We start from the raw sequence: 22668 nt of genomic DNA on the forward strand, positions 1-22668 counted from the left end.
CTATTTATATAATTTTTAATGTAGAATTATTATTGATATAATTATTATTATTTAATTGTTCAGTAATTGTATTGTGGCTATTATTACATTGTTGACGACATCGAGATTAATTAATGAAGGCGCGGTTCTAGGACTACTTTTTTGTATGGGCAACAGTAGATTTATAATTAGGTTTTAACTGCGAATAACATTCCCCAATAAGGGGCACCAGAAATTTTGGTATGGGCAGCTGCCCACCCTGCCCATACGTTAGAACCACCACTGAATTAATTTCACAATTGATTTGTTTTATTATTACTGAATAAGTGTCAATTGTTATTATTTTATTTGCCATATTTAACGAAGTGGTCATCCCCATAATAATAAACATATTTTTTTAAAAAAACCGGTGACTAATTTTATTAAAATGTATCGAGTATTTATAGTATCGAGTATCCAGTATCACGATACTCCAAAGCCAAGTATCGAGTATCTAGTATCACGATACTCTAAAGCCAAGTATCTAGTATCTCGTATCGCGATACTCCAAACCAAAGTATCTTGTATCTAGTATATCGATACTGCTTTTTGAGTATCTTGCCCAACCCTGATAGTTACTTAAATAAAGAAATGGCAATATGGATAATTCGTTAAATACCATAGTTAAAACTATTGTTGTAAACTTGTAACTGTTATGAATTTATATTTAATTTAATTTTGGACACATTTTTTGAAACATCGAAAATAAAATATTTCATGTTGTAGGATAAGTAGGTATAGTATGTATACTATTAATATATACTAATATGTGAGTTTATATATTTTATACTAATGTAAATTTATATTTATTTTATTTTTGTACACATTTTTAGAACCACTGAAAATAAAATATTTAATAGTACCAATATTCTGCCTATCTATTTCTTTTATTCAAAACACAATTGATCGTACCGATTTTCCGTTTGCCACAAAGACATGGTTTTGCTCAGGTCGCAAATATTTGTAGCGCCGGAACTGCGTGTATAATTTATATTGAGAAACTCGTAAAAACAAGACACTGACAACTCGTTGAAAAATACTCGCATATTACATTGTCTTCCAACTATTTTTCGAGTACAAAATAAGTACCAAATATTGAGTATTGCAGGTAGAAAAAAATATGTGTGTGATCAAAATATCTAGACCTCCACAATTATTAACGATATTGATATAGTTTTCTTCGTCCCCACCAAAAAAAAAAAAAAATGTGAAAGTGGAATTGGACATATTGTTATTACAAGTGTCAATCATTTTTAATAATTCGCCAGTTAAATGATACATTATATGCTTATATTACCGGTTGGAGTTTGATCATGTTTGTACGTTTCGCACATGACAAGTTTGTTCGGTGCCAACCTGAACGGGTCGTTAAAAATGGCCACTGGACACAAATATGTATCTGAGTTTTCCCCTTGAGATTGGTACGTAGAGCTTCCATCGTACATCCACACTGGGAGATCTGTGTTGAATTAATAAATGGCAAATATTAAGTTTGAATCGAGGTAATCGAGTACCTACACTTACATTATTATCAGGTACCTAGGCGAACTATTATTTTCTTTGATTAATTTATTTTAATAAAGCATTACTCAATCACACCGAAGTATAAGCAAATTTAAATATTAATTATTTAACAGTACGTCATCTTCAGTACTATATAGAATGAAAAAATATATTCAATAACAAGTATATTCATTAACAGTTAAATGAGTTTTTTTATAGAGATTTTCTATATTCTCGATATTTCTAAGTAACCATTATTAATTTAAATACATATTTAATTGTTTATTTTCTTTAAACTAGCTAACTAAAATCATGCATAACAGATATACGATATTAGTAAATAAGTCTGTGTAGTTAAATATCAATGTAAAAAATATTTTTTTAATTTTACTAACTGTGATATTATTTTTTTTGTGTAAATTGTTTACTATAAGCAAAAATGTTAATGTAACTGGGCAATTTGTCCGTTAAATAAAATAAACAAACTACCTACAACGTCAATTTTCTGCAATAATTATAATAGTATGAGAACATCGGAAAAAAAAATTGTATAGTATGTTCTAACGGGATATACTAATTCTGCTGACCCACACTGCCATACATTATAAATAGTGACCTAAAAACACATACATTTAAGATTAAAAAAAAATGTTTAATGAATTAGATTAACTATCCAGTCAGGTGGTCAGTACTCTCGGTTGACTAATGTAATTTATAATGTATAAACATAGCAGGTGGCTATCTAATATTTTGAATAAGATACACGACAAAACGACGATATACCTTCCGGTTTTGTAGGTATAAAGTCTAGTGTTCTGGACTTTGCTCTAAGATCTTGTCCGGTTCCATCGATCCATACGTACATGGCTTGTACCTTATCCTTTGGTTGGGCCAGCTGTTGAAATCTAGTCGCAACACCTTTTTTGATAACATAGTAGGGAGATGTTTCCAATAATTTTCTTCCTGGCATAGTTGAACTGTAAAATGTATTAACTTTTAATATTGCATTGTCTACCGATAATTTGACCATATATATATACAATGAATTTTTTGTTGCCTGGGATAACAATTCTGATACGCAGCAGTATATTATCAGGTAAGCAATCTAGATCGCGGATCCCGTGCTGTTTGTACGTAACTTTATAATTTAACTCTAAAGTATCAAAGTTATACCAAATATGTCACTGAACTCCTCCTAAATTGCTGGACTAATTGTGAATGCCGAGTGTTTCGACCAATATTTCCTCCTCATCCACGAAGACGTGGCATTGTTTTATATTCGTAACTTATATGTGAGTACAATACGCTCAATATTTACATAATTTCGATACATATAATATCAAGTCATAGCGTACAAAAAAATTAATAATTATTATTATAATAGCTTTAAGACCTATGGCGACCATTCATAAACAAGAACTTCCACCGTAAATCTCTAAATCTCCGTTTGAGCATATCCCCTGGTTAGAACTAGTGGGGTGATTTGTGAATCTAAATTATCTGGGGCGTCACCCAAACATGTACAAAAAAATTCATTCAAATCGGTACAACCGTTTAGGAGGAGTTCAGTCACAACACACGTAAAGTAGAATTATATGCATAAAAATAATTTATGTATACCAATAAATGTAAAATAAATGTGAATATTGCCTGCTTTATAAGTGGCGGCCGACTTCAATATTGATCACAACTATGAAGGTATAAAAACTATCTAGTTGTTGTATATTATATCTATAAATTGGAACGAATAAATAAGTAAATCGGCATTCATCGAGAATTATTCTAACATAGTTATGGTGTTAATTTAGAAAACTGCTATAAATACATCAAACATAAAAGATCGATTTTCAGAAAAATATTTTATCTAAATTTTAATTATAACAATAATAATAATTATACGACCATTTTACTTCTGTGTATCTATCTATATATTACCTACATATTTCCTACATTATTCGTTCAATTACTTGGTGTACATGGAAATGCTATTGCGTATAATAAATTTAAATGTAAATGTATTATAAATGTAATATACTAAATATATTAATAATATTCTTACAAGATACAGATGCAATTTGTAGGTAGGTACGAGACGATTGCACGACCATTGGCACAACTGGTGGAGTGCAAACGGGTCTATAGCACACCTTGTTTTTAGGTCTAACCATCATATTATTATAGTGAAATACCATAAATGTTATGTTTTTAAAATATGAAATATTATAGCACCCCACGTTTTAGAGGTCTAGTTACGCCTATGTGTACGACATATTATTATGTTTAATTAATTGACAGAATTATGCTGCGTATATAGGAACCGCGGATGACCTAGATAATATGTGTTTTATAATAAAAAGAAAAAAAGTTTGAAACTTGGAAAAGCAGTAGTTCGATGATAAACAAAACGATTAACTACGATTTTATATAGGAACTTATTGGCTATTTAAGACAATATTACGAACATTTAGTCAGTGATTACGCCTTTTATAACTCACCTTAATTTTATAACTTCAACAAGTGGTTATTTAAAATGTGTTTTTATTGTGTATGCCACAAGTACCAAGTACCTGTCATCATTGTATATAGACTATTGTTTCATCAGTAATATTCACCTCATATGGAGCCACTGACGCAACCACCCAGCGGCGTAGCAACTTTACCTACGCCAGGGGCGCGAATCGCGAATGGGCGCAAAATTGTGCTTTAAAAACAGTACTTATTTTTATTCTACCTTCAAAACGAAATTTGTCCATTATACATTTCGAAATGTGTATAATTTTGTTTATCTGCACACACTACATAATGATGAATTGTGTTCCATTAATTGTTGTTATTAACACCTAACAATATGATGCTGCGAAATGTAAAATAACACCAAGGTTAAAAGCTATTTTAATTGAACATGTTCCTCCAATCTCTTCCAATCAAAACTACTATAAACATGATGAAAATAATCGTAATCTTAGTATTAAATGGTTCTTAAGAAAACTTACTAATGGTGAACAAGTTCGAAGGCAATAGTTAATATATAGTGTTTCAAAAAATAAACTTTTTTTTGTTTTCCATGAATTTTTTGTACCACAAATTGTACTATTATTTCTGGTTTTGGCGATGAGAAACTTTTGAACCCTCATTTGCCTAATCATGAAATTAACTTACTGCATAAACAAAACTGTATTAAATAGAAAGAACTAGAAAAAAGGTTACTTGATGATAAAACTATTGACTGTGAGGTACAAAAAAGGTTAAAAATGGCACAATATTTTAAAAATAATCGTAGATATTATGTTTTGCAGTAGAAATAATCTTGCACTTAGATGTCATTCAGAAAAAAATATATTTCTTGATCTTATTGAACCTATTAGTTATTATATAATGATAGTCTTGTAAAGTATTCGAATACAAGTATTTAAATACTTTTTGAAGTATTTATATATGGTATTCTAAAAACAATTTTTTTAATGTATTTTTTAGTATTTTGAATACTTATTTAAAGTGTAACAAAATTTAAACACTTGTATTAAAATACCATAAAGTCCATTTTATTAATTTTAATTTATAGTTTTTTACAAAAAATTGACAGCAATAAAAATAATATTTTTTCGTTGAAAACTAATATTTGGTTTTTGTACTCGTAGGTATAATAAACGTAGGTAATAACAATGTTTAAATTAAAAAAAATACCACATAAAATTTTATATGGTTTCTGTATTGGAATTTTTTAAGAAAACTGAAAATCTAATAATTTTAAAATGGTTCCATATTAATAGTTAATACCACTTTTTATTTTATTTTTTTCCTTAAAATTTAATCAATATTAGTTGAAATATATTTATATATCTAAATGCAGAATGAAATATGTGAACATGTATTTATCTCTAAATAGTCAGACAACAGATATGTTAATACTAATTGTTAAAATCTATGGTAAGTAGTAACATAATAGTACCTATTATGCTGAACAATATATATATATATTATATAGCAAAAAATTTAAAAAAAATCTTGTATTTTTAATACTTTTTTATTCGAATACTAGTATTAGTATCCTAATATTATTTTCAAAAGTCTTTTTTACAACTGTATAATGGACCAACGATTTAGCAATCAAATACGAGTATACGACAAGGACCCTGGGCCTCAATGGATTCGAGCTTTGGTTTGAATGGAATGTTTTAAACGCCAGGTTTCTGTAATGATGACTACTTTGAATATGGCTACACCGATTGATTTATTAAAACGTATTCGTAAATAATACTTACAAGATATTTATCTTAACATAGAAATAGCGTTAAGAATATTTGTCACTAGTCCAGTAACAACTGCTAGTTGTGATTTGTGAAAGAAGTTTCAGTTAACTTAAACTAATTAAAAATTACTTAAGATCAACTATTGGACAAGAGTGATAAACAAGCATGGAAATTGTATGTATAATAGATACATGAATTTGCTAGAAAAATTTCATATGACGACATTTTCGATGAATTCTCCAGCCTTAAAGTAAGATAAGAAAATATTTTAAATTTTAAATTTACATTATAATAATAACTGATAATTAACTTTTTTTTTTTCAACAAAGTTCAACTTTTTTTGGGTGTAACTTGCTGCAGTAAGTGCAACTCAGCCACCCTGGTAGGCGATGTTCAATAATTTGATTTGATGCAAGTTTTTACCTGATTTGCCGAATAACCAATAATAAATAAATACTAATTTCTACTGTAAATTGTAACCAATGGCAACTATTAGTAAATAAATGTAAAATTTCCAATTTCTATCGTGAACCTCAATATCCCTGTTTAAGCACCTCTTTAAAATGCAAATTTCAGCAAATCCTTTTCTATTGCTCGTTGAAAATATGAGAAGAACCTCTATTCCAAATTTTAAGTTCATACGTTGTGTAGTTTTTGAGTTACAGCGATAAGTGACTAAGTGGTATTTGTATTTTATAAGTATAGATTAATTAAGTTCTAAGTGTCTTATGAAACATAGGTAATTTATGAAACCTTCACTACTATTGGTTATTTGTATTCGGTTTACTACTTCAAGACAAGCAAAAAGATACTTATATAATAGAATAAAAATCAATTATCCTATTTTAAGTAGGTAGGTAGGTAACTGCGTTGTTATGATCAAACCTGCTCATCGCTGATATCTTTCTAATAGCACTGAACACTGCTTGAGGTTTGAAAGCCATATTCAAATGATTTTACGTAAAGATTTCACTTTTTTTTAAACTGACAAATATTGATTTATAGCCGACTATAGATAATGATACAATAATAATATAACAAAATATTTAAATCAAAATCAATTATCCATGGTTACAAAAAATAATGTTTTTATATCATTTTTAAAATAAATTTAAACGTTTTTTTTTTTTTTTTGACAGTGGCAACTATGGTGAAAATGGGCCGGAAGCGTACATTAATTATACCCACGCGGCCACGCCAACTTAGGGTCTTTACGCCACTAACACCTAAGTCCTAGAAATATGGAGGACAAACTGGGTGTGAATTGATGTAATAGCTCAAACAGTAGTGGTCGGGATCACCTAACAATTACTGTCGGCTATGTAGTGCGTGTTGTGTAATTATGTGTATTTGTGTATGAATATGTATGTGTGTGGGTGTGTATGCAATTAGACAAATAATAAAAATAGTGACACGGTTTCTGGCGGTGAATTGCTGTATAATAAATTGTCATTGCTGACACAATAAACGTTTTATAGCAGTATTTTTTTATTATTTTTATATGAGACGTTTATCACCTCTCCCTCCCCTCGGCATAACCGAACACACAAATAAAAAACAATCGTTCATAACAATATTATGCAGTTTTGTTCTTTGTCGGTTCTAATCCGTCTTTATAATAATAGTTAAATTACGAGTGAATCAGCCATAATTGGATAATGGATTCATTATGTGGCATATCTATAAAACAGACAGTCAGTCCATCGTTGTGCACTTGTGTGCTTAATATCGAATATGCAGCCTTTGTTCGCTTTTAAACGTTAATAAATATTTCTCGTAGTTAACTTGTTTAATTTATCATTATTAACTCCACGTTAGATATTGGTTAAGTGAACATTTATAAAATGTGTGATACAATTTAGTAATAAGAATTAGTTAGTAAGCTTTAGACATAAAAAATAGGTTATGCGATAATAGGTATACCGGGTGATCCTTTTATCATTTAACACTCATTTTTTCAAAAAGTAAACATTTTTTTGAAAATATTTTTTTACATAGTTTCAAGTCGCTTATAAAACAACATTTTCTTAAAAATTATATTTTTAAATATTTTTTATCCTTATAATTTTTTAAGTTTTTACTTTTTTGAATGACAACATTAGATTTTAATTTTATATTCCAAAGCAGAATATTTTTCTTAGTATTTTGATACATGAAAATCGAATTTTGGGTGAGTAGCTTATGAGTTATAAATATTCAAAGTTCAGATGAGCGGAGTGGAGTGGTACGGGGTCATCCCGTGAAATGTTTTTCCACTTCTCCGCTCATCTAAACTTTGAATATTTATAACTCATAAAACTACTCACGGTTGTATGATTTGTACATGCATAAATAATTGTATATAATTTTAATTTTCAAACTATTGTTAATGTAATTAATATAACAAAAAAAAATAGTAAAAATGAGTTAATATTTTGAAAAGTTGTAAGGCAAATAAAATTTGCATCTTCTGGATCATATATGAATTTTTAATTTTTAAACGTGAAACATTTATCAGTTTTTAAAATCCTCAGTTTATGTGAAGCATATTGTTATTATTATTACTGTCAGAAGTACAGGAAAATGTTTTTTTTCCTTATTCTTCTCTGATACAATAATACAAATTTCTGAGTTATTCATTTTAATTTGTATATTCACTAGGAATACAATTTATAAGTCAACAGTAAAACACACAAATGTGATCGCAATATATAGATTATTCAACAAACGACTAACTGAAGAGTGCAGATAACAAGTACACCGTAGACTATTCAGATGAGCTAGAATTCGGGATAAAACTAAAGTAACATTATAATATGTCTAATAATATGTAATATCGATATCAGCCATTTTTATATCTAAAATAATTTTTAAAATACAATCGGAAACGTCGCAAATTAGTTTAGTGCGGAATCGTGTGCATAAAAAGTTACCTATATGCGGAATCGTGAATCACCATTCAATTTAATATCTAAACCTTCATCAGATCTTGAAAGTCATTTAAATATTTTTCGATTCTATAAGCCTCAGCCATGATTTGTTATAAAAGAATAAAAACTAATTAAGTGCAAAGAGCCCCTTTTAATCTGTGTGTGTGTGTGTGTGTGTGTGTGTAGTTTTTATTCTACTATTAAATATTATTATATTGATATAAAAACATTGGTTCAAAATGTATTATATTCACTTACCAGCAGGTTAAGGTATAAATAATATATACGAAGACGCTCACTGGAATGAAGACTTCTTTTGATTGGTTTGGGTAGGTATTGTCGTATTGAAGCTAATTTTATAAGCACTAAAATATAATAATTTATCGAAATAATCGATTATGACGTAAACTTAATCGCTCTTGCTGTGTCAGTTGGTTATCGACATACCACTCGGTTACATCGTTTGTCGTTAACCGCGAATCATTAATATGCCGAATATAAACCTGTTCCAGTTCTTACAAGGTGGGGAATATGGTTACATGCTACTTAATATTGTGCAGATTATTTTACCAAATATAAAAAAGTTATCGAGAGACTGGCAATGGATGATGAGAAAAGTATTAGATATATAGTATCATAGATCGTCATATACATTTTACATTTTATAGACGTAAGTAAAAAAAAAAAGTCGATGGCAATGCTTTTCCCGCAAACATTTGACATATTAATATATTATGGTCTGTTGGTTATTTGGGTTTGAGACCACTGCCCTATCAACTATATATGACTATAAGTTATTAGATGTGTATTACCATTTAAGTGCGTATTTTATAAAACACCTATTTTATATACAATAACAAATTATGAATCTTTTATGGATATGAAAAAAAAAGAAGCAAGAAATGGGAACTATCAGCCAATTGATATAAAAATGGATTATTCCAGAAAATCTTTTGTTCAAAATTGTTTAGATTATCTAGGACCTAGAGTATAGGTCATATTTATTTTAACTTAATAAAAATACAGTAGAACCTCGATTATCTGTCCCCCGATTAACCGTCTTTCTCGGTTAACCGTCAGCCCACACTTGCACAGTTACACGGACTGTACATGCTTACGCGTTGCAGTAAAATCTTATCACCTTGTGTATGAGTAGGTTATAAACAATAATATATAATATAATCCGAAACTTTCCGGAAATATCTACTAGATAAGCGACAGGTACATATGTATATAATATATATTTTATGGGTGAGATCAAAACAGTCAATGCTATATAATTTTAAATACCTAATACAATTTTTTAATAAATTAAAAAAAAATTATAATAATATGTGCCAATAAGTAATAGTATCTAATTATATCAATAAATATGTCATAATATTACTAAAAAAATAAAAATAAATAATATGTATGTACCTACGTTTAAATTTTTGTTGCTCGCTTAACCATATTTTAGATTATCCGTCAAAGCTCTGGTCCCGAGAGTGACGGTTAATCGAGGTTCTACTGTTCATATAAGAAAAATAATATATTATACAACTAGAAATCTTAATCTCAAGTTTATGACTATTTTCAACACAAGATTGAGAAATTTACCTATAATGGAATACAGTATGTCATTTGAATCATATTATTTTCAATTTTCAATTTTATTTTATTTTAGAATCTAATCTTAGCATATATTAAATATTCAATTTAACTCTCTACCACCAACAACTAAACAAGCATTGAACTTAAAGGAAATAGATTAATTTTTGTAACCTCTATAACGCTTATATTTTTTTAAATTATTACAGTAAAAATGTTATGAAAAAATTAAAATTAAAAAATATACATGTATTAAAATCGCTGTATAATTATAATATAAATTTTAATAAAAGTTTTGAAAGAATTTTCGGCTCAATCAAAAATTGATTGAAAATTATATTAGAAGGTTCCTCATAAGCAGGGTTGGGATTTTATATCATTTGCATATTTCTTATGAGATGCTTAAAAAATAGCAGACTAAGCTAAAAATATGTTTCATGATACAGAGAACTCAAATTAAAATTTTATTTTGCTTTTTTTGCATATTTTATAATTTTTTTACTGTTTAGTGGTTTTTTGGACTTTTAGAGAATTTTTTGCATTTTTACCTGTTTTTGAATCAAAAATTATGAAATTATATTTAAGAAACGTGTTTTTAGATTTTTGTCAATCGAATTATTACGATAATTTCGTATTAGGTATTTGGTTCTAATTTTTATAATCTGCTGATTTTGTTGGGTTTTTTTTGTTGATTTCTACTGTGATTATTAATCGACCATTATCAACGAAAGAGTGTTGAATGTGATGTACAGTCAATTCATTTGGACTCTGATCAGACTGACAAAATTATTTTATCTAAATTAACTACCTATAATAATTTATAAATTATTAAAAATTATTAATAAAAAATTTTCCTTTTTTCTTGCATATTTTAAGAGCATATTGAGCAATATTTAAAGTAGTATTATAGCACATATTTATACAATATTAAGTGCTATAAAATCCCAACTCTGGTCATGAAATTTATATTTTATTATTGTCTGATAAAAAATAAATTTATTCTTTTAGATGGATATCAAATTGTTTTAAAACAATATTAAGAAAAGTCAAAATCATATTATTTTTAATCATTATTTTTAAATGCATCTTATTTCATATTTTTAGGAGTGCCAAAGAGAGATAAAAAATAGTTAGCTGACGTATTCTTTAATATTTTTATAAAAATATATGGGTTAAAAAAAATGTATAAAAATTAATAATTATATAACCATTATTATATTCTTTGGTATATCCTCGGGTACAATGCAATCTTATCATTATAGTTATGTTTCGGTATCTCATTACGCCATGTAGCCTTGATCATATCAGCTGCCTTCTCAGCAATCATTATGACCGGTGCGTTGGAGTTGGCGCCGACTAGCGTGGGCATGATGGATGAGTCCACCACCCGAAGTCCATAGACGCCGTACACCTGAAGCGTTGGGTCCACCACGGCGGTCTTATCCCACTTGGGACCCATCTTGGCGGTACCGCCAGGGTGGTATGTGGAAACGGTGTAGTGCTGGATCATGCATTCCCAGTAGGCGTAAGTGTGCCACGGCAAGGTCTGACAACTGCAGAACGGTACGTCATGCAGATCGCTGCCCAACTTAAGGAGAGACCCGGTCCGGGACATATCAAACACAGACTTGACGCTCCTCACCAGCGTGTCCAAATCCTCCCTGTCCGTCAAGTAATTAGGAAAGATCTTGGGATACTCGAATGGGTTGGTGCTCTGCAACAGTATTTCGCCTCGGCTCTTGGGCTTCAACAATATCTGCAGATATACAATATGAAATGTTGATTATGTCAATCCTATTATTACCTATTAGAATTTTAATATTCTCAGTTCAGATTTAGACCACTATTATAATAAAACCATTGAACATATTCTCAGATATAATATAGGTCTATCAAATTATGATTTTATTTTTGAAATACCTTAGAAGAATTATGTACCTTGGACAGCGCTACGTCATAATAAATATTAAAAAAAATCCGTGTAATGAATAATCCATGTTCAATTTCTATGTAAAACATTTGATGCAAAACAAAATATTCGGAAAATAATTCAGCTTAGTAAGTATAGCATCAACTATTATCGATATATGAAAAACTTAAGTATGAGAACAATGTTTTATTCAAGAACATCTGTGTATAATATACGTTTATTGTTCAGTCTACTCTGATATAATCAATGAAATTTAAATTTATATTTTCGTTTTTCATATCATTTTTAAAATTATTTTACTTACTGGTATAACAGACCAAACGTCTTTGTCAAGAGTCAATTTATACATTGATTGATAAAACATTTCTTTTAGTCCGTGAGCTTTCCACGTTTTAATTCCACCAATACCAGAAACGGAAGAACCGGACATTATGTTCAATTCGATGTCTGGTAAGTCTTCTGATAGATTGCTGCTTATTGTATTAATAAACGCCATTCCTTCTATACCACCCATGACCGTTAGCGGCCCTTCGCCCATCGACGCATAGCTGAGTAACGAATTGAGGTTTTCCCTTCTCTTGTGCGTTAGTGACATCTGTATAAAAAGCAAAAGAGTATGTGGTAATTTTATAATTCACTGCAGTGTGCCTGTATAGCCACCGTCATTATAATTGTTTTATATGATAAAAATAAATATAGTATCACCTTTTTGTCGATCAAAAACATCAGACCACCAAATCCTATGTGGTCTTGTAGATTTTTCCCGACGCTTAAATCGGAAATAATGGGTATACCCATTTCTGCAAGATGTTTTTTAGGACCTATGCCCGATAGCATAAGTAGCTGTGGAGAATTAATAGGTCCTGCTGATAGCAGTACCTCTTTACGCACCTGCACGTAATATGTTATGTTATTTTTTACCATTTCAACACCAAACGTGACGTTTGTTATAGGATCAATTTTAATGCGTGTGACCATCGTGTTGAGGATCACGTGCAAGTTTTTTCGCAGTCTGGCTGGTCTCAAAAATGCCTTCGCCGTACTGCACCTCGAACCATTTCTGATGGTGCCTTGTGGTATCATAAAACCCGTTTGATTTTGGCCGTTGATGTCATGTATATCGTATCCCATTTCTTGTCCAGCCGAGATGAACGCTTCAGCTAATGGAGTTTTGTATGGCGCTTCCGACACCGTTAAATAGCCACCAGCCGAATGGTACGGGGTACGCGCTAAGGACGAGTCTTTGTTGTCCTCCGATTTTTTAAAGTAGTGGAGCACGTCATTGTACCCCCAACCTAAATTACCTTGTTTCAGCCAGTTTTCATAGTCATTTGGGTTTCCACGCGCATACAACATATTGTTTAAAACGCTGGACCCGCCTAGAACTTTACCACGAGCCCAATTACACCTTTTATCATCCATAGCTGAAATATAAAATAATAATAAATATATTAAATCCGTATGTACCTATGTATGTATTGCTACGTACGGACCGTATGTAAGTACCTATGTATGTATGTATGGGTATATACTATATAATTATTACTTTTTAAAGGTATTTTTAAAATATCAAGTATATATAATGACTAATGTGAGTAATACCTTGTATTATTAGAGAAATAAGTACATTAGGTATGTAGTATACATATATAATGCAAAGTTAAAATGTCTAAGACACGTTATTTTTTTTTATGAATATGAAATAAATTAACTTATACCAATTTAATAAAACTTAAAACCAGAATCACTGTTGGTTTTATAATTTTATATTTTATATTTTAAGCAACTAGATAACATAACTGGGAAACTTAAAAATTGCCATTTGAAACTATAGAAGAACTTAACAAAACTTTTAGATCACTGTTTATCACAATAGTACACATTTAAATAATACTACATTTTTGTAAAATCGAGATATTATATTACATTTTACATGATTTTATCAAATCACAAACATAAGTTTATTCTACTTGTATATTATATTAATTTTAATAGTGCTTTTTTAAAGCTGTGAATATTTTTATATTAGTTAATAATAACATTTACATAAATCTTAGTCCAAAATATTTTGTATAATTAGTTTTAATTATGTTCATATTTTTTTATATATTATATTATTATATTCATGCCGGTAAGTATGAACATAATTTTTATTTTTGTATGCTAAAAGTTGTAATTTTATTTTAAGAAGCAAATCCAAATTGAATACGTTAAATTCTTTGTAAGTTAGGTACGTTCAATAAAGGTTTGGCAGCCTTAGTATACATTTAATAATTTCGTTAATAGTGGTTTTCACTTAGAGAGATGATAAATAAAAGACCCTCCCCATATCATATACCAAAAGTAATACCTGATTGTACAAATGATAGATATTTAGGTTTTGTTTGAAAAATGTTTTCTTATAAATGATATCACATAATTCAATATGAAATTTTCATTTCATATTATCAACTCTGCCTATATCATAACAAGAAAAATCCATAAATTCTTTGGATACGCATATCCCTGAGTGATTGGATATTATAATATAATCATATTTAGTGATTTCATTTTGTATATTGAAAAAAATGTGCTTAGAATTATCTTGGTATGCTATAGATCAGGGGACTCTAATCTATTTTTTTACGGTGGGCCATATTATAGATACGTATTGTCACCGTGATCCAGCATTTTTAGTGGAATAGAGCGGTTATGAAATTTAAGAATAGATAAGATTTATTTAAAAAAAGGTGGGAATGTGGGTATCACTCTGCTGTACATAAGGATAAGGTTACAAGACCTTCTGTCTTGTAACAATTTTTTTTTGGTATAGGTAAACTAACTATATTGTATAATACATTCATAACTTAGATTTAAAAATCCCAAAAAATATAATTTTATTGACATTCAAAGAAGTAAAAACTAATAAAATTTGAAACTGAAAATGTCCTCAAACAGTTCAAAACAAATAAAAAATTTTTTAAATGTTACCGTGTACCTATAGAAAATTATAATATAAACTACCAGTGAAAGGTTTTGCTAAACTAAACAATAATTTATGCAATTTTGAAGTTAGGTTAAGTTAAGTCAAGTGCAAAAAATTAAAATTACAGGTTTTAGATACATATTTAAAAATAAAACTGATTTAATCAAAATACCAGTAATTAATTACCTATCATGGTAATGTTTACTTTACTTAAGTTCATTTTACTAAAGAAAATTTTTTATGAATTCTCAACTCAAAATAATTTGCTAATTTTCGTGATTTTTCCGTATTTAGTTAAGATTTGTACTTTAAATGCTTATAAAAAAAACGTTGACTAAGAGCCAGTTTTACCATCTCCATTAAAGTTAACCAAAGTTTGATTGACTGAATTTACCCAGTTATAAAATCTGTTATCCGCTGATTAATCGTAATTGAAAAGTGACCATAGACGGTACAACTGGCCATAAGGATTTTTAATATTTTTCAAATGTCATTGTAACAAATTAGTAGGAGCCTTGTATTATATTTACAAGCTTTTTTAACCAACAAATGCCGTTTTATTGGCATTCGTAGAAAAAAAAAGACTAATAAAACTGAAAATGTTCCTAAACAGTTCAAAACAAATCAAAATATTTTGAAAACTTTAAATAAAATGCAAATATAAACAACCAGTGAAAATTTCAATTTCATATTTCAATTTTGTGGAAAACCGATTTTACGTACAAATTCCCGTTTTTCCTTAATTTTTATATTGTTTTTCCCGGGACTTTTGAAAACTAAATTTTAAAATTTGACCTCTCTAATGGACCAACTGTTGCTGATACTGTTGAAAAAAATCGAAGCAGTTTTACTGCCCCAAACCATGATGGAAGACTAAAAATTTAAAAATTTAAAAAAAGACACACAGCATAATCAATACATTCATCGTTTTACTCAGAATCTAAAATTAATATTTGTTATTTACTTTTTTTTATTTTATAACGAGTGTTTCTATTATTAGTCAGTGTTAGTACTTATTATATAGGTATAAATTAAATTCAATAAATTAAAAACAATGAAAAATATATTATTTTCAAAACATTAATTAGCTTGGTGGGCCAGTGAAACTTTGGCAGGCCCTAGGTTGGTACGTTTAGGCTTCTCTAGATAATTATTATTAATCCATAATTTTACCAATTTAAACAGAAGATTTTCATTTAATTTACAGAAGGTAAGTACATAAACAATACTCACCCAAACATGCTTTATCCTGAGGTTCGGTTTTATATTGCCAATCAATCTCAGATAGGTGCTCGCTGGCAACCAATAAAGGCACGTCTGATAGTTCCGTTTCATGTCCACCAGCTTCTATTAGTAGAACATTCCAGTTTTCAACTTCAGTTAATCTATTTGCCAGCACCGCACCTGAGTAATTGTTGTTGTATTTTTATTTCATATTGTAAGTATTTAACTTGAATAAATTATTGTCACAATATAGTAATAAAAATATTACGGATGTACAAAGCGTTTAATATATAATAATTGTATAAGATAAGTACCTATAATAATATATTATATTGTTTTTACCTGCCGATCCACCGCCGACTATTATAAAATCGTAATGACTGAGTAACTTATCTATAGGCTGGTCATTGATCCCTGGACCAGTAACAGTTATATCGCCTTGGAAGTAAATAATAGTCGCGGATAAAATGGACAGGAAGGCTATTTTCTTTCCCAAGCTTGTAACTATAAACGCGGATACCGCCTCCATTTTTTTTATGATAATGCAAGTGCATAAAAAACACTCTCTTACCCTCAATTGACAATTGGGTATGTTTGTACGATATGTTGTTGTTTTTACTGCTTCACGTCTGTATGATCTAAGGGCTAAATTAAAATATGTTAAATTACCTTATCGTATTATGATATCTTTAGAATATTCTTTACAAAAGATTGATGTTTTTTGGTGATACAAAAAACAAATAAATATTATTTTTACACACACACACAATTAGGTACGTAAGAACTGACGCATTTTGAATATGATCTACATTCAATACATAAAGTTGGTCAATGTCGAATCCAAAGGTGTTGAGATCGAAATGTGAATTGCGGAATTTCAAGCATATGAAATATTAAACACTATAATATAATAATACCTATATAGTATACAACTAGGGAAGTGAAGTTGTTGCATTTGCATATTTTTTAAAAATTCTTATATTTGTTGCTGAGTGATCTTAAAATAGGTTTCGTTAAACTCTTAATTTAAACAAAAAAAAATGTTATTGCAATAAATGCGATTTTGGCGATTTTTTTAATTTTACTGCAATTTAAACTATTTTTCATAATTTTTGTTTACATTTAAGATTAGATAACTTGATATATAAAATAAAAGTAAGTAAACCCAGCAATGAACAAATGTCTATATTTGTTGTAAGTAATACTTATTATTTTATTAATATTTCTATAGAGCGATTATCGCATTAAGGTAGCTAAGAAAACTTAAAAAAATCATTATTTATGCAATGCAATAATGTAAGCAATATTTATATTTAATTTTTATTATTATTTATTAATATGTTTGATTTTATTGATTATAATTAATTTTTTTCGATGCAATTTTTAATATATTTTAATGCAATAATCCAATCAATTTAGTGAGTATTTTTAATGGAATAACTTCACTGTCCTATTTACAACTATATTAGTATAGGTAATATAAAAGAGTCTATCATTTAAAATAACAAAACATACGAAATAATGTGTGCTAGTTACAGCTAATTACTAAATACCTTCTTTACACACGTAATTAGATATACATATAACAGCTAACATTCTTTACAAAAGATTATTTATGAATCATTATTATTTGATAGATATTCATTTATTTTTAATAGTTAATCAATTTGATTTTAGAATATAATAGTAGGTATATTTTCGAAGGTCGTTCTTAAATTAAGTCGGAGATACAAAATGTCTGACTATGCCATTGGATAGGTCATTATCACTAACGTAATAATATAAAATATAATATGTACCATAGGAGCAGAATATCATAGGTTATAATGTAATATATAGGTCTCGGATTTGTATGTAAATACATATTTTTACTGAGATTAAATCATTTAATTTGAGCAAGTAATAAATTCGTTTCAAAGGATTTGTAATAAAATGAGAGGCGAACATGCGGACCTCAATGGAGTAGGTATTACAATATATTAATATGTTTGAGTTAATGTAATTATAAAAGCGTTTCCGACTATAAAACATTATGCGGTAGAGTTACTTTATCTTGCGACCATGTGACTTTTGTGACCTAAAAAGACCTAATTGTGCTTGGGTATAACGTATAAAATATAGTATGTGAGTCGATGAGCTCTTAAAATGAACGGATGTAAAAACGATAATTATAAGTAGAGACCGGATTTATATGCACAAAAAGACCTCAAAATATGCTTCTAAAAATGCTCTAATATGTTACAAAATATGCACTTAAAATTGAATCGAAAACATTTTATTTAAAATTATGTAAAAAATAAGTATTAATTAATTAAGTAATAAAAGAGGTATATAAGGGTTTTAATAGTATAAAAAAGTATATTTTTGTCAACTTCACTAAGTTTTTCACCATTTAACGTTATTTATCTTCAATCTATAAAATATTAGCCCTGATCGGCTTCCGGCGAACACTTGAACTCTATTATAGGAACAACAAATTTATTTATATATTATTTATATATATATATATATATGTATATCCTCTTTTTTTTGAAATAATGACTGGTCGTAATATTATCGATATTATGTAGCTGTGAACGTGAAAATACGACGAAAAACAAATATATGTGCTATAAATAATAATATGCACTATAAACCTACAAATATGCATTAAATATGTATTTAATAGGTAAAAACATTGAAATATGCAAAATATGCAAAATACAGTTCGTGTTATTTTAATAAGAATGATCTAAATCGGTGACAATTCTCATCAGATTTCAAAAAGATTATTCCAATATGTATATGCATTTGCATATAAATCCGGTCCCTAATTATAACCATATGATGACTTGTCGGAAAAATTGAATGGATATTGTGGATCATTAGTTTGGAGTATAGAAATGAGCCAGCAAATGCAAACCGATAATAAACAACAATAAAATCTATATTAAATATTATAATAGTTTATATTATTATACTCACATGTCTTAGAGGTACAGCACTACTGCTACAAACAGGTGTGTGGTTGGATTCTGTGTGAAATGACTACAGAGTTGCTGAGCTGAAGGAGGTGTGTAACAACTAACAACAGCATTACGCATAACGGTAATAAAACAACTAGTCTAAACATCAGGTCTATGGGGTAGACGAACTGCGTAGGTCACGGCCACGATTACAGATATACAGGTTACTAAACGAAACTTTCTTTTTTTGGTAGGTACACAAAATGTTAACGATTTTATCATAGCAAGAATTACAGTCATGATATAAGTACGCCTTAATTCGTGCGCACGACTATTGTTAGGTATGCATAGGGTCGTTAAGTAACTTGTAAATCATGGTGGGGGCATGTCAAGGTTAGTATATACTAATAATAAATGAATAATGGTAAGTTATAAGAATTGTGCGTGCTAGGAAGATGGCCGCCGCCCGCCAGACCGTCACGATTTTGTTTACATCTGGAATGTACTTTCTGATTGTTTATAATCTGAGCTAATCAGTGATGTGAAAATTCTTTCTAAAAATGAATTAGTTCAAGTTCAAGTTCAAGACATTAAATATGAACTAGTTCAAATTCTAGTTCATAGTTTTTAGAATGATTTAGTTCAAGTTCTAGTTCATCTAGAATTTGAACTAGTTTATAGTTTTTAAAATGATCTAAAATTATAAAAGTTACCAAAGAAAATAAAATAAAAAAATACTTAAGTTAGGAATAAAAAAAAAAATACATGGAAATACGTGTGACTGCCGACTATGCGTCGAAACTGGCGATTTTTATTAGTAATTGAAAATAATAATTATAGAGTAGTGGTTAAAATAATGTTGAGTAATAAACGAAAACAAAATCATAATTAAAATTAATTTTGATTGCGTAATACAGATAGTTTTATATTTTTCCAACCCCCCTGTATTCTGTGGAACACGCTGTATACAGCATACAATAATTTGTATGAACATGTTAGTCTTGGGAATGTTATTTATAACACTTTATTGTATTATGTCAAGTTACAACAGAATTATAATAATATACCATAAATGGTATACCAACTATTCTTATCGGCGATTAACGGCGCGGCATTGTGATTTCAGGGCAAAAATAAATATCCAAACTAAAAATTAAAAAAATTAAAAACAAATCATATTTTTTGATTCTTGAGAAGAAACCTGATCGGCTACAAAACATTTCAAAACGTTATCCTATCGCCTGTTCTATGAAAATTAAATTGTCAATGAACGAAACCAAAACGTTCAAAATCATAATTAATAAGAACTTAGTTCACGTTCAAGTTCATTTCTTGAAAAAAAAACTCATTCATATCAAGTTCACACAATTTGAACTGGAGCTAATAGTATCTAATACTCGTAAGTAATCACCTTGAGGACATGTATCGTTTCCACAAATTTACCTATCTATATTATATTCCATATTTTAGGAAAAATTATACATTTTCGCGTACTTATAGATACGCGTGTAATACATTATCAGTACCTAGGTATTAGAATTTATATAAGAGGTATGACATACCTGGTATGTTGAATGTTTCTATAAAAATATTAATAACAACTAATATTATCTAGTATACGAGTAAGTATAAAATATTATATATTTAATACAATTTCTAATGTAAAAATATATTCACTATAGGTATCTGCATATAAATTAAAATGCATAATATTTTGTCATACTTTCTATGAATATAATAGTAATAAATAAGTCATAGGTACCAAAAGTCGCTTGTACATAAATACATAATATTTTGTTTATTTATTCAACGTAGGTAACTCAATTAAGCACACTTAACATGCTCGCATCGCGATATATTTTTATTATCATTTAAAGGTTTACTAGTCCTAAGTACAGGCCCCCCATATCAAATTTTGGGCCCCTGTACTAAACATATTTGCGGGCCTAATACAATACTTCCAAAAAAATACAACCCGTTAAAAGCAATATGAGTGTTGCATACCCGATTTCTGTGTAATAAATGGTTAGATAGAATGATAGATCATTATAACTTAAATCAACTATCAATGTTGTTTAATATCTATAAAAAATATTGTTTAAATATTTATTAATTATCTATATTTAAAGTGAATTATTTGTATTTCGTGGTAGGTATATCAAATAATATATTTTATAACATTAAAATTGTAAATTATGTCAACTTTCGAGAATTCAAAGTCGAAGTTAAATATTTGAAAATGTTACAAAGGTATATTTACAACAAAAATAGGTGGGGAAGTGGTTTAGATAGTGATTTATTTAGGAAAGGATGGGAATGTGGGTATCACTCTGCTGTATATAAGGTTACAAGTCAGATGGTGTTACATTTTAATTCAACGATATAATATCATTGTATAAGAAAAACGATTATGAGCGAAAATGGTCAGTCAGCCTATGATTTTACTAAGCATATTTGATAATATTATTGTGAAAAAAATAATTTATATATAACCTATTTATGTGGAACCTTGTTTTAAATTTTCAATCCTTAGCTATAAAAGATGAACATTTTAATAATTTTTAACTATAAAATAATTATAACATTTTTAATCAGATAAATTTTCACAAAATTCGAACTTTAAATGCTTTTTAAAAAAAAATTGTGCCTATGTAATACATATGATAATTATAAAGAATTATTGAATCTATGTATTATTTTCTTGGGGGGAGTTCCTAAAAAAGGTATTTCTTTTAGATCCCCTGGTGGACTTCGTCGTGCTCGATGGATGGCAAAAGCCATATATACCTTAAAGATATATTTATTTAGAGGACAATTTAAGCTGACGATTAAAGAATATGTAGGAATTTGTGACATTTGTATTTTTACTGTAAGAATATACATAAAATATTGGTTTCAAGCTGCTACAGCGATTTACTTACCTAGAAATGACCTACAATTAACTATTAAAAGATTTAAAGAAATACAAAGAAGTAAATGTAATGATTTCTAAAAAAGCCATGAAGAAATTCCTTGGCCATCTTTGGTACTTATCAGAAGAACTGATCGCATTCGCCTTTTTTGAGGAAAATGTTTCTGAGACAAAAAGAAACATGGTGGTTGCTATGCAAAATGAAGGAACGGAGTACCCAGTGAAACACATAAGTTTGGAACCCGATATTGTTTTAAGAAAAAACTTAGAAGATTTTGTAACCGACAACACTCGCAAATTCTTTGACATATTATGAATTTCTTCTTAGTTTTTTAATAAAGAAGTCAGGCCATTGGGATGAAGACGAAGATTATAAAAAAAGTAAAGCAATCGTTCAGTCATTGAGAGTTCTCAACGATATTG

General features: G+C 28.7%; 2 protein-coding genes across 2 annotated transcripts in view; both read right to left on the reverse strand.

Annotated features, from left to right (window-relative positions):
• Window positions 1–6782, reverse strand: part of LOC100159810 (glutamine synthetase-like) — a 14098-nt gene extending 7316 nt beyond the window's left edge. The window contains exons 1-3 of the mRNA XM_001946098.5: window positions 6657–6782; window positions 2305–2498; window positions 1316–1477 (exon numbers count right to left, since the gene is read on the reverse strand). Coding sequence (XP_001946133.2) covers window positions 1316–1477; window positions 2305–2498; window positions 6657–6715 — 415 coding nt within the window. The 5' untranslated portion in view covers window positions 6716–6782. The remainder of the gene's footprint in view (window positions 1–1315; window positions 1478–2304; window positions 2499–6656) is intronic.
• A 4701-nt stretch (window positions 6783–11483) lies between these two features.
• LOC100168694 (glucose dehydrogenase [FAD, quinone]-like) lies at window positions 11484–13808 on the reverse strand. The gene is made up of 3 exons (XM_029485307.1): window positions 12906–13808; window positions 12505–12795; window positions 11484–12026 (listed from the first exon to the last, which is right to left on the reverse strand). Exons 1-3 carry the CDS (start codon window positions 13620–13622, stop codon window positions 11484–11486), a joined length of 1551 nt encoding a protein of 516 aa, XP_029341167.1. The 5' UTR covers window positions 13623–13808.
• Between the last annotated feature and the right edge of the window lie 8860 nt (window positions 13809–22668).

Source organism: Acyrthosiphon pisum, chromosome X (genome assembly GCF_005508785.2).
Source record: "Acyrthosiphon pisum isolate AL4f chromosome X, pea_aphid_22Mar2018_4r6ur, whole genome shotgun sequence".
Lineage (NCBI taxonomy): Eukaryota > Metazoa > Arthropoda > Insecta > Hemiptera > Aphididae > Acyrthosiphon > Acyrthosiphon pisum.